Source organism: Aphelocoma coerulescens, chromosome 7 (genome assembly GCF_041296385.1).
Source record: "Aphelocoma coerulescens isolate FSJ_1873_10779 chromosome 7, UR_Acoe_1.0, whole genome shotgun sequence".
Classification (NCBI taxonomy): Eukaryota; Metazoa; Chordata; class Aves; order Passeriformes; family Corvidae; genus Aphelocoma; species Aphelocoma coerulescens.
In genome coordinates, this window is record NC_091021.1 from 17,994,670 (window position 1) to 18,010,412 (window position 15,743).

General features: G+C 38.4%; 1 protein-coding gene across 4 annotated transcripts in view; it reads left to right on the forward strand.

The window, feature by feature from the left end:
- The window catches only part of GPR155 (G protein-coupled receptor 155), a 34,287-nt gene that overhangs the window by 3,540 nt on the left and 15,004 nt on the right, over positions 1-15,743 (forward strand). For 2 of the 4 annotated variants that reach the window (XM_069020630.1, XM_069020628.1), the window contains exons 1-6: positions 2,618-2,760; positions 7,040-7,545; positions 10,958-11,357; positions 12,663-12,828; positions 14,068-14,223; positions 15,249-15,332. In XM_069020630.1, coding sequence (XP_068876731.1) covers positions 7,086-7,545; positions 10,958-11,357; positions 12,663-12,828; positions 14,068-14,223; positions 15,249-15,332 — 1,266 coding nt within the window. In that variant the 5' untranslated portion in view covers positions 2,618-2,760; positions 7,040-7,085. Of the gene's footprint in view, positions 1-2,617; positions 2,761-7,039; positions 7,546-10,957; positions 11,358-12,662; positions 12,829-14,067; positions 14,224-15,248; positions 15,333-15,743 lie in introns of those variants that run through there. The other 2 variants (XM_069020631.1, XM_069020629.1) reach the window with 2 other exon arrangements.

Consider the following 15,743-nt stretch of genomic DNA (forward strand, 5'->3'; position numbering starts at 1 on the left):
GTATATTGAATACTGCATTAGAAAGACTTTTTGACTCCAACATTGTTATCATTGCTAATTATCCAGACTGAAAAATGCCAGAAAACTGTGTTCCTAGCCTTTCCCAGCCAAGTGGAGAACTGGTCCTGTAATCCAGTGTTTGAGTTATTCACAGTGCTGTTCTGGTGGTACGATCTGGTTAATAATGATTTCACGTTTCTTAACAGGGCAAGGAGTCAGACCCTAGTGTTCTTTGTTCATCTCAGAAGAGGCTACATGTCAATGAGAGATAGTTGCTGGGCTGCTTATGTTTAAAAAGATTAAAATCTGCAAGAGGAAATATGCTATACTGACTCCTATTTATATCACTTTCACTTCCTTTATTTTGACAGCAGCTGTAATAATTTCATTGTATTTTTTCCTTATCATGTGCCTTTGATACTACATTTTCATACTTTTGAGTATTTTACTTTTTCAGGGATTCTTTACTATTTACTTTTTTTGAGTATTACACTTTCTGTGTTCCCCAAAAGAAGACACAAGACTCAGGTCAAGTGTGCTTACCTGATTTAGTATACTGTGCATGCTAGACCTGAGATGGAAACTCAGCCCTGTCCTGTTACTGCTGATTGCCTGGGAAATCATGGTGGTGGTTGGTGGATATCCATAGCAGTCAATGAGCAGCCTATCCAGCCAAATGTATGCTCTTTGAAAACAACTGAAGGATTCTCATATTTTAAATACTTCATTAAATGCTAAATCACTAGTTATCTTTTCAAGGGGAAAAAAAATCAGTTCAAGAGAAGGGTAGGCATATGTTTTTACCAAGAGTTCTTGGTATGGTCTGGTACACCTCCCTTGCTACTGCCCAGAGCATGTCCCTCTAAGGTGTGTCATTTCTATAAGAAAGAATGAAAGACAGAAAGCCAAAAAATCGGAAAGACCTTATTGTACTGTATTTCCAAAAACAAATCCAAATCCGTCTCAAAGGGGTCTTTGTCAGGTGCCAAAGAGAACCTTTGACAGTGAAAAAATTAACAAAAGAGTCTTCTTTATTAGTGTTTGCATCAAAACAAAATCTTACCCTAATGTTACAGTGGGTGAGTATTACCCAACAGGCTGCACCACCTTCCAGCAATAAACATACATATAAACCTTAGCACAGCTTTGGAACAATCCCTTCCTGATCTTTTGCTTGGGCTGTGTTGGCCCAGAGTTGGGACAGGATGTGGACAGGAATGAGAGGCAGTGAGGAGTCAAGCACTGACACTGCTGCTTCATGTCAGTTAAGGTTCTATTAAGTGTATACAGTTTTAGTGCAGAAACATAAAATTTAAGCATCAGTACCTTTTAATTAAATTTAAAGCAGACATATGATATCAACAACATAGTACCTTCTAGAAGTTTCTAACAGCCATGTTTATCCCAAGTTTCTATCCCTGTCTGCATTTTTTATGGGATTTTCTTAACCCTTTCTGGACTTACAATTAATTCCCTTAAGTGTTATTTCTGTTATATTGCTGCTCTTACTATATAATATCATTTTTGTTTCTGGTAAGCATTTCAACAGTAGGCCTTGTGAACAGAACTGACTATGGGCAAAATTCATGCCTGACACAGCGCTTCATAAATTGTCAAGCACATACATCTTTTTTGGTTGAGATAATTCTCCGTTCTGCTCTGTTTTGGTCTTTTTTGGGTGTTATCTGGAAGGGAAAGAGGAATGGTCCTTTTCTTTCCTCCCCCGCCCCGGAAGTTCCCTGTTTGGAATGGGAAACTACTGAGCACACAGACTGGATCACATTCTACCAGTCGGGAAAAGTGCCTTACTCCCGCTGGGACACCTGTAGCCATGTGTCTGCCACCCTTAACAAGTAAGGCAAGCTGGTTTGAGTCTGATCAGCTATGGAGAGGAGAATGCAGTACACTGAATTCACATCGGTTCTCTTTGCAGCAGCGGTATCTGTTTTGGTTCTTACGAAGAGGGCAGCTGGAACTGCTGTGCCCTCAATTGCATTACAAAGGGGAAGCCTTGAGAAAGCTGTATCCTCGTTTTTTTCCCAGAGAATCTTTGGTCATTACCAGTTTTTACTGGGGAAATCACTGACTGACCAAATTTGTGGAACCGATGGCACGTGGAGAACACGGCGTTTTGTTCCAAAGCACTCTGACTGCTAGCGAAGTTGGAATGAGTGTAGGAGGCTCAGGGACGGGCTGCTGCCGGGAGCCAGCGCCGCTATCGGCCCCGCCGAGCTGCAGCGTGACGCTGGCTCGGGCAGATAACGGGGGCGACCCCGCGCCGGCCTTGCCGAGCCACGGGGCGAGCGGCGGCTGTGCCCGGCCTCCAGCCTCGCGGGGCGCAGCGCCGGCTGCGGGCAGGTGGCGGCAGCCGCCCAGGGCGCCCCGGAGGCGGCAGGAGCTCGTTCCTCTCGCGCACTCCAGGGGAGGCGGCTCCGGAGCGCGGGGGAAGCCCGTGGGGGAGACCCGCCGCACCCCGGCATCCCCTGTGCGGCGGCCGGCGAGCCGCCATCTTGCGGCTGCTCCCTCCCCGCCCGCGCGGCCCGGGCCCGCCCGCGGCCGCTGCCCGGGGCCCGCCCGCCCGGGGCGCTGAGCCGGCTGCGGGAGCGGGGCTGTCACTGGCGGGGCGGGCCGGGGCGGGCCAGCCCTCCCCTCCCCGGCCTCGGTACCGCCGGCCTTGGCCTTGGAGGGGTTCTCAGTTTGGCAGAGTACAAACCCTCTCCACGCACCCCTGTGCGGAGGCGCCTACCGAAAGCTAAGTAGGTAAGCTGCCCGCTCCTTCCCCCGGCTTCTGGCTTTATTTTCTACTGAGGCAGCTGTCACACAGGGCGGTGCAGCTGTTTTTTTTTATTTTTGACTGAAAATGCTGTGTGCTCGTAGCTGGGGTGGCCATGGGAAGGAGAGCAGTGATGGGCCGGGAAGGGGCAGGCGTTGGTTTTGTTGTGGCTTCCTGGCTGCAAGTCAAAGGATTTTACATCCCAATTTGGCAAGTAGTGCAAGTGAGGTGCTTTTTAAGGGGTGCTGGCAAGAAAATGTTATCTGCCTTCTGAAAAATGCTTGCTTGTTTTCTTCAGAAGTATGTATCTATTTGTTGACGAGCCCAAAGATCAAACTAAGTGAAAATTAAGGGGAGGCATGTTTTCCATTCATTTTCTGAGTTGACATTCTGTGCCGCTGGCAACTGTTGCTTCATTTGGTCTTGTCAGAGCTCCTGCGCTGCCAGAGTTTTGTGGAGCTTGAAGTGTTGCTGTGTGAGCTGTGCCAGTCGTGTGCTCAGGGCAGGCCTCGGCTTCCCCAGGTGTCCAGAGCATGTGGCTTACCCGGCTGCTCCACAGCCAGGGGCTTTCTTGGAATGGCATCATAGGAATAGAATGACAAAGGAGATGTAATCTTGAAAAACAACTACTCAGAGATACATAAGGGGTGTGATATTTCTTGTGGCATTGTCTATATTTCCAGATGTATGTGGCCCATTTCTTGTGTTAGTTTCTGTTGCAGTATTTTTTTCTCTCTGGGTTCTTAGCCCAATGAAGAGAAAAGTAAAAAGTGTGGTTAACTTGCAAGAATAGGAACTGCAATAATCACTTCTTCCCACTTACTTTTATCATTGTATCTCCCTAAAGTTGCTTCCTCTTTGACTTACTTCACTAATTTACATGAAAATGCGTGTAGTACACACTTACCTTATCTGAAAATGGGGTAGTAGAGGTGCCACCAGTGGTAACTCTTCCTACCCCAATTCCATTTTAATCTTCCTGAGTAAAATAATGTGTCATCCTTGGGATGTCTCCACGTTGCAATAAAGTAGGAGAGTTTCTGCATTGCATTGAAGTAGGTCATGTTGTGGAATATAATTTATGAACAGTGTGCATGGTCTTGCCAGTGTCACCACATTATCCTGAGACCGATTATCAGTTGAAAGCTTAACAGTGAGAGACCACAGAGGGAAGATACACATTGAAGTTATCTCTTCTATTCTCTCATGCTGTCTTTGACTTTCATTAGAAAAAGAAGATGAAAGGGATTTTTGCCTTCCTATGGTGAGGGAGACAATTTCTCTATTTCTGTACTCGGACGGGATCTTGATGTTGCTTAACTCACAACTGCTGGAGAACTGAGTTTCTGGTCTGGTGAATTTTAAGGCTTTATAAATATTGACAACCTACAAGAGAAATGTTTCATGGGAAGTTTAAACTGCATTTGTTACTTGTTCTGTGTCTATTGTTGGTTTTCATACAAGTCTTCCTCTCGTGGAAGCCGACAGTCTGGCTGCAAGCAGCTATGCTTGGCACAGAGGACAGCAGATAAAGCAGCATTAGTCCTAAAAGCTGTGTCTGTATTGGCCTGCAGTTCCCAACAATGCAGCTGTGGCTGAGTTCTCAAGGATTCAAATCTCAATCCTCAATCCCTGAAGGGATAACTACAACTCATATGTTCTATGGAGTCAAAACTAAGTGCTTTCCCTTGCAACTGTATTATATTTCCTTATTTTAGTGTCATTTGTCTTGTTAGTTTGCTACATCTACTATAAGAACAATCTCATTTCTGTGTAGAATAGATCAGGTTTTGGGTTTGCATGAGATCGTTATCTTTGATTTCATTAAGAACTGTGAATTGAAAATAATTTCACTCTTGTGAGACACTGGTTTGAGATAAGCCTGAGGTATAACAAGGCTGTATATTAAATCTGTGATTAGTCATTACATAATCTCACAACAGTTATATAAATGTCTGCATCCTATAGAGCAAAAAGCACTGAGACGTACTCACTGCATTAAGCAACAATGCAAAAGCTTGCATTTCTGGAAAACACTGCTCTGCAATAGATAGTCTGTGTTAAATGTGAAGGGTTTGGGATGTGCATGTCTCTTGAGCTGAAGAGATGATTCACTCTTAAAGCCCTCTGAGGAGTGCCAGTAGCAGCTTTTACTGTGATGCAGTTCTTCTCTTTGAAACTCCTCTGGTTTACCAAAAATTTTTCCTGTATGACTTGACAGGATCCCTTGTAATGAAGTTGAAGGAAGCCTCAAGGAAGGCTGCAGGAATCTATCTATCTATCGATCTATCGATCTATCTATCTATCTATCTATCTATCTATCTCTTACAAAAGATGGTTTGGGATGTGTGGGTGTGTATCCATGTCAGTTTTGATCTAGTGAGGAAGATACAGGATTAAGTGTGTGCTATTGACTGATACAACATGAGAGTCAGTCTTCTGTATATTTGTTTAAGTCCTGAATTATGAAATGGGGACAGGAGCACTTCTGTATTTTGTATCAATTTTGTGAGGAGAAATAATGATTTTAATGCAGAAGGAAGAGAGCCTTGTCATTGGCCTGGAATAGGAAGGCACAGGCGATGAGAAGGAATGCTAGAATTTAGGGATAGATACGGCTGGAATACTATTCCACTACAGATCAAATGTTGCATTTGGTTAAAAAATTTTCATCTCTATCTTATCGCTGAAAAAAAACCACCTTGAGAGAGCAGTGAGAAGATTGAACACGGTGCACTGCCAGGAGCCTTATTCTCTATGCAGTGCTCTAAGCTTGGAGAATTTTACTTGGGTCTATGCCAAAAACCTGCTTTTTACCTTGCAGCTAATGTAGAATATGGCTGATTTCTTTCAAGAATTCAGTGTTGGAAACTAGTCTCTGAGCCTCTTTTGGACATTTTTCAAATTCCAACAACATCTTTAAGTTTTTATAGTAGAAGAAAATGGTTTGTTGTTTGTTTCATTTATTGCAAGTTTTTCCATTGTTCTGTAGCAAATAATGCTTTGAGCTCCTGGTCCAAATACATCGAAGCTAATGTATCATCTATAATATAAGAAAAGTACAGCCTTTGAAATAAGCCCTGCTTGGAGTGAGACTCATTTTCCTTGGGAGAAGGGATAGCCAAGGCTACTGGACAGATTTGGATGATGCAGCAGCTCAGTCCAGATGAGTTACAACAGCATCGTAGAAGTGCTTACCAAAAGCCTCAGGCATAAATAAAAGTCATGAGTCAAAGAGTTGATGCTTGTGAATATGTATATGCTGGATGCCAGGGTGTGAAATAGACTTTACAAGACCTCACCTTTGCACTGACTTGATTTACTTGCTTATTTACCTAGCTGCTATGTTCTGTGTTCCTTGTGGATAGGATACAAAGAGGCTGGGAAGATTCTTAAACCAGTTGTTAATTTGCACAGATTGTGCTGTACAAAGGACTGTGTGGGACTTGGCAATCTTGCCTTTACCACTGGTACGTTAAATGGCTTAGGGGAAATCAGTTCACCTTTGCCTTAGTTTCTATCCCTGCAAAGTAGGGTAAGTAATCTTGACTTTCTAAACAGAGTACTTTAGGATTTAGTCATGTCAGAATTTTATGTGTAGAGTTAGCTGATGGACAGGTTTCAGAGCTGTATTGCCAAAGCCATATCTGTCTGTGGCAGGACCTTGCTATTGACCAGTGAATATTTGTGTTTGATGTCCACTGTCTTCATCTGATTTGCAGACTTTACATGTGTGCTTGCATATAGAACTTGCGGTGTTGTAACCAGCCCTTTCAAAGGGAATCACTGCTAATGAGTGAGGAACGGGGGTCACCAGATATTTCTGTTGTACATAAATATGTAATGTATGCTTAAACTTCACTGCTACAGACCTAAAGAATTGTATGTAGAAGTATGGGTAGACTCTCTAGTGCAATGAATTAGATCATTGGCTGCTGTGTCATATGTGGATTCTTTGCTAACTGAAAAGTGTATCATTGGCACATGATACTGAAATGCTGGGAGAGGTCAAAGTTGCACAAAGCAAGGTACAAATTTCAAGGGTGATATGATGATTTAAACTCTAAATCTTTCTGAAAGGTAGAGAGGACCTTGCCAAACGTTTTTGTACCAGAGTGGAGAAGCTTTGATTCTTCATCAAATTTATCTTCCTTTCTCGGTGCTCAGTTCTTGTAAGGGCTATTCCTATTCTGTAATAATTTAAGAGGGAGTAAGCTTGTATTTAAAGGAATAAAGTTAATAAATGTACTTTTATTCCCTTTACAGATGAGATCATTTCATACTCTTCTTTTGGAAGAGGTGGTCAAAGGAAATGGATAGCTATTCAGACTTCGCTGCAAAGAACCTCTCATCTTCAGCTAATATGTCTCTTTCTTTGCCTGGACAAGCTGGACTCAATACCACCAGCGGTACTCCTTCTATGTCAATAAGCAGGCTTTTCCCAGCCCTGTTGGAATGCTTTGGAATAATTCTTTGTGGCTACATAGCTGGAAGAGCCAACATTATCACATCAACTCAGGCCAAAGGACTGGGAAATTTTGTGTCCCGTTTTGCACTCCCGGCTTTACTGTTCAAAAACATGGTGGTACTTAATTTTTCTAATGTGAATTGGTCCTTCCTGTACAGTGTTTTAGTTGCCAAAGCTGCTGTGTTTTTTTTAGTCTGTGTTTTAACATTGTTAGTAGCCAGTCCTGAGAACCGATTTAGCAAAGCAGGTTTGTTCCCTATTTTTGCTACACAAAGCAATGACTTTGCACTGGGATATCCAATAGGTAAGTATGCTTTCTTCTTTAAAATTAGTTGTCACTGTTCTAGACATGTTTGTTTTTATTTTTCCATAATTTGAAATTGACTTCTGAACTGAAGTTCCATGCAATTGAAGTAATTTCAGAAGTGCCTCTCAAATTCTCTGAGATGACTTATCATCTAGGAAAGGTTAAAAACAAAAAAAGAAAGCAAGTTGGTTCTAGCAAAACAAAAAGCAAGATGTTTGTTTACAGAATTGAAAATTCAAAAGTTCAAATATGCAATTCCTGATTATATGTGACAAGCAGATCCATATTTTAGATTACTTTACAAGTTAACTATCTTTCACCTTATTCTGGGGCAGCATGCTCAGGAGAATCCTCAATCTTTCTTATTCTCTTCAAATTTGCTTGATATGTATAAAATTTAGACAAATGCATAGTTTTTAAAGATGAAAATACTGTGTTTTCCTCAGTTACATCTCCTGAGATTTATTCCTCTTGAAAGTATGCCACAAATGGGGCTGTGAGGATTATATCTTTGCTTGTTGGTATTCATTTTAGATGCCAATTAGAGTTTCTCTTTTTTTAATATATGTATTTTGGGGGTTTCTGAATGTATTTGCATTGTATCCTGGTTAAAACATTCTTTCTACTTTTATTTTCTTGTCAGACTGCATATTTCTTCAGGTTTGTAAGACTTCATGATTTATAAGATATGATTTATATTTTTTCTATGTATGATCTTGCTGAAATCTACACCATTTAGAGCTTTACTGGAATAGTTACTGCAACAGAAACATTTTAGGCTCTTGAGGTTTGTTTCCTCTTGTCCATTCCCTTCTCCCATCCCTAGTGTTTGGTTCATGCTGTCACCTGTACAAACTTTTTACTGTTAGTAAAATATTACCTAAGCTTCTCTGAAGTGCTTGCAGGACTGGTCAACAAAGAATGCCTTTCTGTGTTTTATGTGACAGAGGTAGTATTTTGAACAATGCCTGATCTTTTAATGAAAATATATTTTTAAATGCTGTAGCAGTGGAAATTTGTGAAGGAAAAAAATCAATATTGACAAATTGTGTACTAAACCAACACTATTTAAAAGGGCAGTTTGAACTCTTAATAATTTCTGAGTCTTCATCCCATGTAATTTTTTAATACATTACTATTACTATTTATTATTTCTTTACTGTGCTATTTTTTGCTGTTTGAAAAGATTTGCACATAGGAAAATCAAAATGCAGGTCCAATTTTTGAAGATCATCACTGTTTTTCTATTATCATGGTTATGACAATTCTAGATTTAAAAAGTGATGTTGGGGTGAAAAAGAAACAACGGTCACAGACTGGCACAGCTGTTAGCACGCCGCTGATGTAGACAGAATTACTATGATAGAAAGCTTTGGGGGTTTTTATTACTGGGGGATAATGATACAACTCTGACAAACAGGTTCACGTATTCTCTAGAGCTGTGTGTTGAAGCACAGGTATAGCAGAAGTGTTGTGTGGGTGCCAGTTACTGTGACTTTAATCATACTCATTGTATTTAGCATGGACAACTAGTGTGTGATTTATATGTAATTTTGAGCAGCTGGGACATGGAGAATTGATTTTTAAAAATTTAAAGTATCTTTATTTCAGTTTTTTGTTATGATCAGCAAGCAGGTACTGTGATATGAATAAAAAGAAAACTTTTCATTGGTGATAGAAGTTGTGGATTATTTTTACTGTCTTAATGATTCCTTAAGAGTGATTTCTTTTTTTTTTTCACCCACTGACTCAGTGATCTAATTCCACTTTTTGTACCCAGGAAAATACATTCTGACATCATACATGATTTAAAGTACTTATAGACCTTAATATATTGTCTTAAGTATGCAGCTTCACTTAGCCAGAAAGTAAAGATTTTTTTAAATTTTTCACTCACACATTACTTGTGACTTGTGTTATGTTCGAATGACATGACCATTCTGTATAAAACAACATAAAGTATCAGTCTCAGGTTTGAGGTTTTAGGAAAAAAACTATTTACATAAAAAGTGTCTAGCATGTTTAAAGTGGTTTTATTTACCAGGATGTATTTAGTGCTTAAAACTGTCTTGTTAAATGCAGTAACTAACCCCAAACTTGGCACTTCTGTTCAGCAGTTTTTTTTAGGATTTTAGTACAAGTAGTTCTTGTACTCTAATAATGGCTTGTAAAAGTAAAAACACCTTTAGTGCCTTTTCTTATATATGTGAGAAATCAGCTAGTTGAGAATGTCAAGTTGATTTGGTCTAAAGAGGAGACTGTTCAAAGTGAGTGCTGATTTAGCACTTGGAAGTTCCTGCCATTCCAGAGGCTTAAATAATACAAAGGTAAAACTCTTCGGATTTTGAAAAATGTAGTCACGAGGAAAAACCTTTTCAGAAAAGGTTAATAATGTTGTTATTAAGAATTATGAATTGTATGGATAGTATATATCTATTAGATTGTATATACAATAATTATAATGATACAATTAACTATATATTCATGTATTATAATGGACATGCTATTAGTACCCATGGCATATTATTGATAATTACTAATAACAAGAAAATTATTGAATATAATAACATTATAAGTCAGGTAGAAGAGAACATTCTACTTTTAAAGCATCAGGGTTTTTTTCTATTCACCTTAGAATTGAATCTTTTATATGTTTCCAAAGTATTTTCATTATTTTTGAAGTGCTGTTAGATTCCAAACTTGGAATCAGAAGCAATTCTACTTTGACTCAGAAGTATGTAGTAGTAATGAAAACAAAGGCTCATGATTTAGAATTCCTTGAGGGACCATAACTATAGCATTAACTCTTTTTCTAAGTAGTCTCAAAGAATGAACCAATAATTGTGTGATAAACTTTTTTTTTGGTTCTTGCTTTGTTGTGTTGTATTGAATCAATGTAGAAGGATCACACCTGACTTACCCACTGAAAACTGATTAAATTCCAGAGAGGTGAGACTCCCTTGAGATGGGAAGCAACTTGTATCCTGCGAAGGTGCATTTAATTCTCCACAGCTGTCATGTTTCTGGGCAGGAAAAGCAAGTCAGAAATAAAGTCAAAATTTTTCCTGCATTTGGGATGACTCAAAGGAAACATAGAATTGTTATATTGTTTTCTTTCCTTTTTTTCTGTAAATGTTGACTAATTGTAGGATAATTAAATAGTATTGGATAGTTAATCTTTGGTCTTTAATGTGTTCTTTAGATGACTGTGGCCTAATATGATTGGACATACTTCTCTTCCTGCATCATCTTATATTGATTGCTAATTAAATGGATTCCTTCAGTTTCTTCTGGAGGAAAATGAAATAATTTTGTTTAGTTTTCAGACAGCAAAATTTAATTTCAATATTTCAATGTATTTTTCTGCTGAAATGTTATCACTCATAACTCTTCATTTCCTGTCTTCTAGTTGAAGCTTTATATCAAACCACTTACCCAGAGTATCTCCAGTACATTTACCTAGTGGCTCCAATATCTCTTATGATGCTAAACCCCTTGGGGTTTATCTTCTGTGAAATCCAGAAGTGGAGGAATAATCGCACTGTGTCACAGAGCAAAATCAAAATAGTGGGCCTAGCACTCCTTCGAGTTTTGCAGAACCCAATTGTATTCATGGTCTTCATAGGAATTGCCTCCAACTTTATTCTTGGCCAGAAAATTCCTGAATACCTTGAAAACTTCCTTGATGGACTGGGCAGTTCATTTTCTGGCTCTGCACTTTTTTACCTTGGACTGACTATGGTGGGACAAACAAAAAAACTGACAAAGGGTATGTTTGTTGCACTGATCCTTCTCATCACAGCTAAACTGTAAGTTCAATTTATATATTTTTATAATTTTGTTCTTTAGATGTCTTAAGCTCTGAATACGCTGGTCAGATGGCTTTTCTCTCAAAAACATTATAATGATAGTACATTTCACTTCCAGTATTTTGAGTGAGTGCTTCCCAAACTCTTTGATAGAATACAACTGTTAATTTTTAAAGGAAATTTAGTAGACTACAAACCTGTTTTCCGGCTCTGCAGAGAAAGAAAATTGGGGTACTGTGCCTTCATGGACTGCCTGCAGGCCATCTGTTATGAACTGGGTGTTTGGAGAATTAGTAGCTTGAATTGAAATTTATTGAATAAGTAGTTAGACAGTAGTGAGCTTAAGTTTATTTGATTAGTATTTGTATTTTATTTGGCTTAAACAATGCATCTCTAAGTTAGTTGTTTTTCCTTGCTTTATCTATAAATCTTTGAAACTGCTATATTGGAAGAGCTTAAAAATGGTCACTTTATGCTCTAAAACTGCTTGACTTGTAAGCATGAATAAATGGCAAGCTCTGTTTAGAACTTACACTATCATTATCTTCCCTCAAATATATCTCAGGGAATATTTACTTCCTACAGAACTACAATTAACATAATAGAATGTTTGTAATGTTTTAAGTTTATATTGTAAAATTTGAGTATCAGTACAACTAACTAGCAAACTTAAAGACCTAGTCTTTAAACCAGCTCAATGACAAATTTTGTAAGAACATGAAAAGAATTGGGTTTTAATGTTACCACTTTGCTTTACTGTAAGCCTGTGTAAGGCTTACATTAAGTCTGTGTGAGATCTGGGCTATTGCTGAATGTGAACAAAATAGCCTTGATGCAGGGGGTTTGCTGGCCAAAGCTTTTGGCATGGGATACTTAAGCTTGAGCCCTTATTCTATTTCAGACAGCTTGCAGAAATGTGGACTGAATTTCAGAGCTGCTGACTGCTTATAAGCTACTATTACTGTAACAGTTGAAAAAGGAGAGAGTTTTTTATGTTTTGCCATTCTAAATTCGAAGTTTGTACAAAGAATGTGTCTGCACAATTAGGGAAGCTGCTTATATGCCTGAGTTTGTTGTCATTTTTGTCCTTAAGTGTAATTTGTGACAAAAGATTTTTAAGCAGGTGGTAAATGTTTTGATAGCAGTAGAGGCAATCATTCAAAGTGACATCGGTATTTTGCTTTTCATAAGTAGTATTCAAACAAGCCTTAAGTTTCCTTTTTATTAATTTTCTGGTTAAAGAAGAGTCTATTGTTATAGCTTGAGTAATATTTTTTCAATTACTTTTTTTCCTTCTCTTTTCAGGCTCATGATGCCATTTCTCTGTAGAGAGATGGTGGAGCTCTTGGACAAGAGTGACAGCGTGATCAATCACACCAGTTTATCAAACTATGCATTTCTGTATGGAGTTTTTCCAGCAGCACCTGGTGTTGCAATATTTGCAAGTCAATTCAATATGGAAGTAGGAATTGTATGTAGTTAAACTTTTCCAAATATGTCCTAACTTTGAGTTTAACTTTGTTGATTAAATAAATAAATAAGTAGGCTTGAAGAATTTGCTTCTCTGTAGCATAGATATCTTAGAATTACTTGGATTCCCAGGATCTTTCCTGACGTCTTAAGTGTCTTGATAGCATATGTTTGTAAATAAGTCCTCATCCTTTTTTTGTTTGTGACTCTAGTAGAAAGAGCTAGGATAACTTTAGCTATAAAGAAGTTGTATATTTTTTGGGGTTTGGGGTTGTGTTTTTTCTGTTTTTTTTCAAAGACTTTATCTTTGAGATACTGTTTTTGTAGGGGGAAAAAAAGAAATTATGTTACTGACTTCAGTAGGAATAGTGTTAGTTTAAACCTGAAAATTTAAGAAAGATCTTAAGCTTTAACTGATTCAGTTGTGCTGCCCTTTCGTTAAATCTTGTGATAGAAAAGCATTTTACTTATATATATATATACATAGGTGAGGGTGCCAATTATCTTTTCAACTTAAAATAGAAATTTTAGAATTGTTTCTTCCCTTTGAAGTGACATTAACACATTTTTGTTGACTTTCATTGTTTTTAATGTTTTCTATTTTGGAATTGTTTCGTTTCTTGTTTTTTTTTTTTAAAGAAAAAGGGATACTAAAAGTAAATCTTGCATGTAGAATTTTATGGCCTACAAACATAGGAAATCTCTTTAAAGTAGAGTCTCTAGTATGAGTAGCAACTCACACTTCCATCACTGTGTAAATTCTAGAAAGTACAAAGACAGTGAGAAGCCAAACTAGAAATCACCAGTAAATATATATGGTTTATTCTAATGAATTGGTTCATATTAATATTTGCATAGCTACATGCTTTTTTAGTTATTTATGGTGTGAGTATTTATATCCAAAAGCAAATTGTGACAGTGTAAATTCACCCCTAGACTGTAGTCATTAGTATATTTGACATCCATGAAAAAGCTCTGTAGAAATCTGCAGTAGGGAACTCTCTACTCCTGCTATTTCAGAAGCTTGTTAAACTTTTCAGCTTAGCTCTATGTATAAGCCAGATATTTTCTGGCTCAAATTCTAAATAATTTATTATAGAAACAACTCATTATTTGTTAAAGGTCTAGGTATGTTTAATTCAAAGGTGCAATTTTGCCCATGGTTGTATTCCTGAAAGCAGATTATTATTAACTTGAGATGTGATTAACTTTGTTGTTGTTTCTGTTTGACTCTTTGCAGATTACCTCAGGCATGGTGATAAGCACGTTTGTGTCTGCCCCCATTATGTATGTTTCTGCATGGCTGCTGACCATCCCATCCATGGACCCCAACCCCCTGGCATCTGCACTCCAGAACGTCAGCTTTGACATCAGCATCGTCAGCCTCATTTCTCTGGTAGGTGCTGCCCAGGTGAGACACAAAGGCCCTGTTGGTCAGGGCAGCCTGAGTGCGTAAGCAGTAAATTGAGTCACAGTTAAGATTTGTATTTCCTCATCATATCCTCTTGCAGAAGGATGAGGAAGGAGTTAAAAATCTTGATTTAGCAGTGGGTCTGCTGCAAATCTGCACTTTAGAGAAAGATGAGTGACTGAATTTAATACAGAGCTTGAGAGGTTTTTTGTTGGGTTTGTTTTCCTTTTTTAATAACAGGGTGTGAGGGAATTAAAGTACTAGCTTACACCACAGAGACTAGTTGCATCAAGCCAAGTGAGGTGCTTGGATATCACAGTAATGAAGTCTGTGTACAAACTTCAGCTCCAGAAATGTCAGTGCATATTTATTTAATGAAGTCTTAATGACCATTAATGAAATAGTTTAACCTGAAAAATTTATGTTTATCAAATTCCTTTACTAGAAATTCAGTTGATAATCCGGAAGTCCAATGTGAATTTTGTTTTGGTTTTATAGAAAGTACAGATAGTATGATTATTTTATTTGCTTTTTTAAAATAAAAACATCCATGTTGGAAGGAGTTGGAATTTTCTGAAGTTGTCTCACTGAAGTCCTCTTGTCTTGAAACTGTGCCTGAAGGGAGGCCAGAAGTGAATGTCTTGCTGTCAGATCATTTTGGGAGATTCAGGGGAGGTGGTTGTGGATTTAAAATTCTAAATTGCCAAGCTACTCTGTGGTCATTTGTGTCCTGAGGAACAAACAGGCTTCTGCATACTCCATGTGAGTTCTTGGTCTTTCCTGGTAATACTTCACCATCATAAGAAGACAAAGATGCATTGCTTTTTCTGACTACAGCTGCTGAGGCAAAGGGGCTGGCAGCATACTGTAGCAGTATGGAGCTGCCTACAGTAGTCATGTTGCTAATATCTGTTGTATATTTCATTTCACTGTTGTCTGCCAGAATATTTATCTTGTTTTTTTGGGGTTTGTTTCAGTCTTAAATTAATTTTTCTTCTTGTGTGTTACAGACCTGGTCTCTTACTATTGTTCTTCTGAGTAAGAAATACAAACAGCTTCCTCATATGATTACAGCAAATCTACTTGTTGCTCAGGTCAGTAGTAAGGAGAATGCTGTTGTGTGAGTTTTAGGGTTTAAGTATTTTTTAACATTTTTGGAAGTTTGGTTTCTACCGTGAGATCTTTATAGCCAACTGTGGAGGTCAGGTGAATCTAATGTGTGACTTACCTAAATAATTTCTGTGCCTCAAAATACACCCTTGAAGAAAGTGATAGTTAATGTGGGCACCATGATGCCTAAACAGAACTATAAACAATCAGAATGGAGAGTGGCTTCTGAAATGTTTTCTTAGTTATTGCCCAATACTTTTGAGTGTGGTTCTGTTTCAATTTATACCCATATGAAGCTGGCAATACCAGGAGCAGCAGCCTGTGTTTGACTCTGTAGTGACTCAATTCAAGGAGCTAAATAGAAAAGTAATCCCTGTACTGGTTTATGCCCCTGA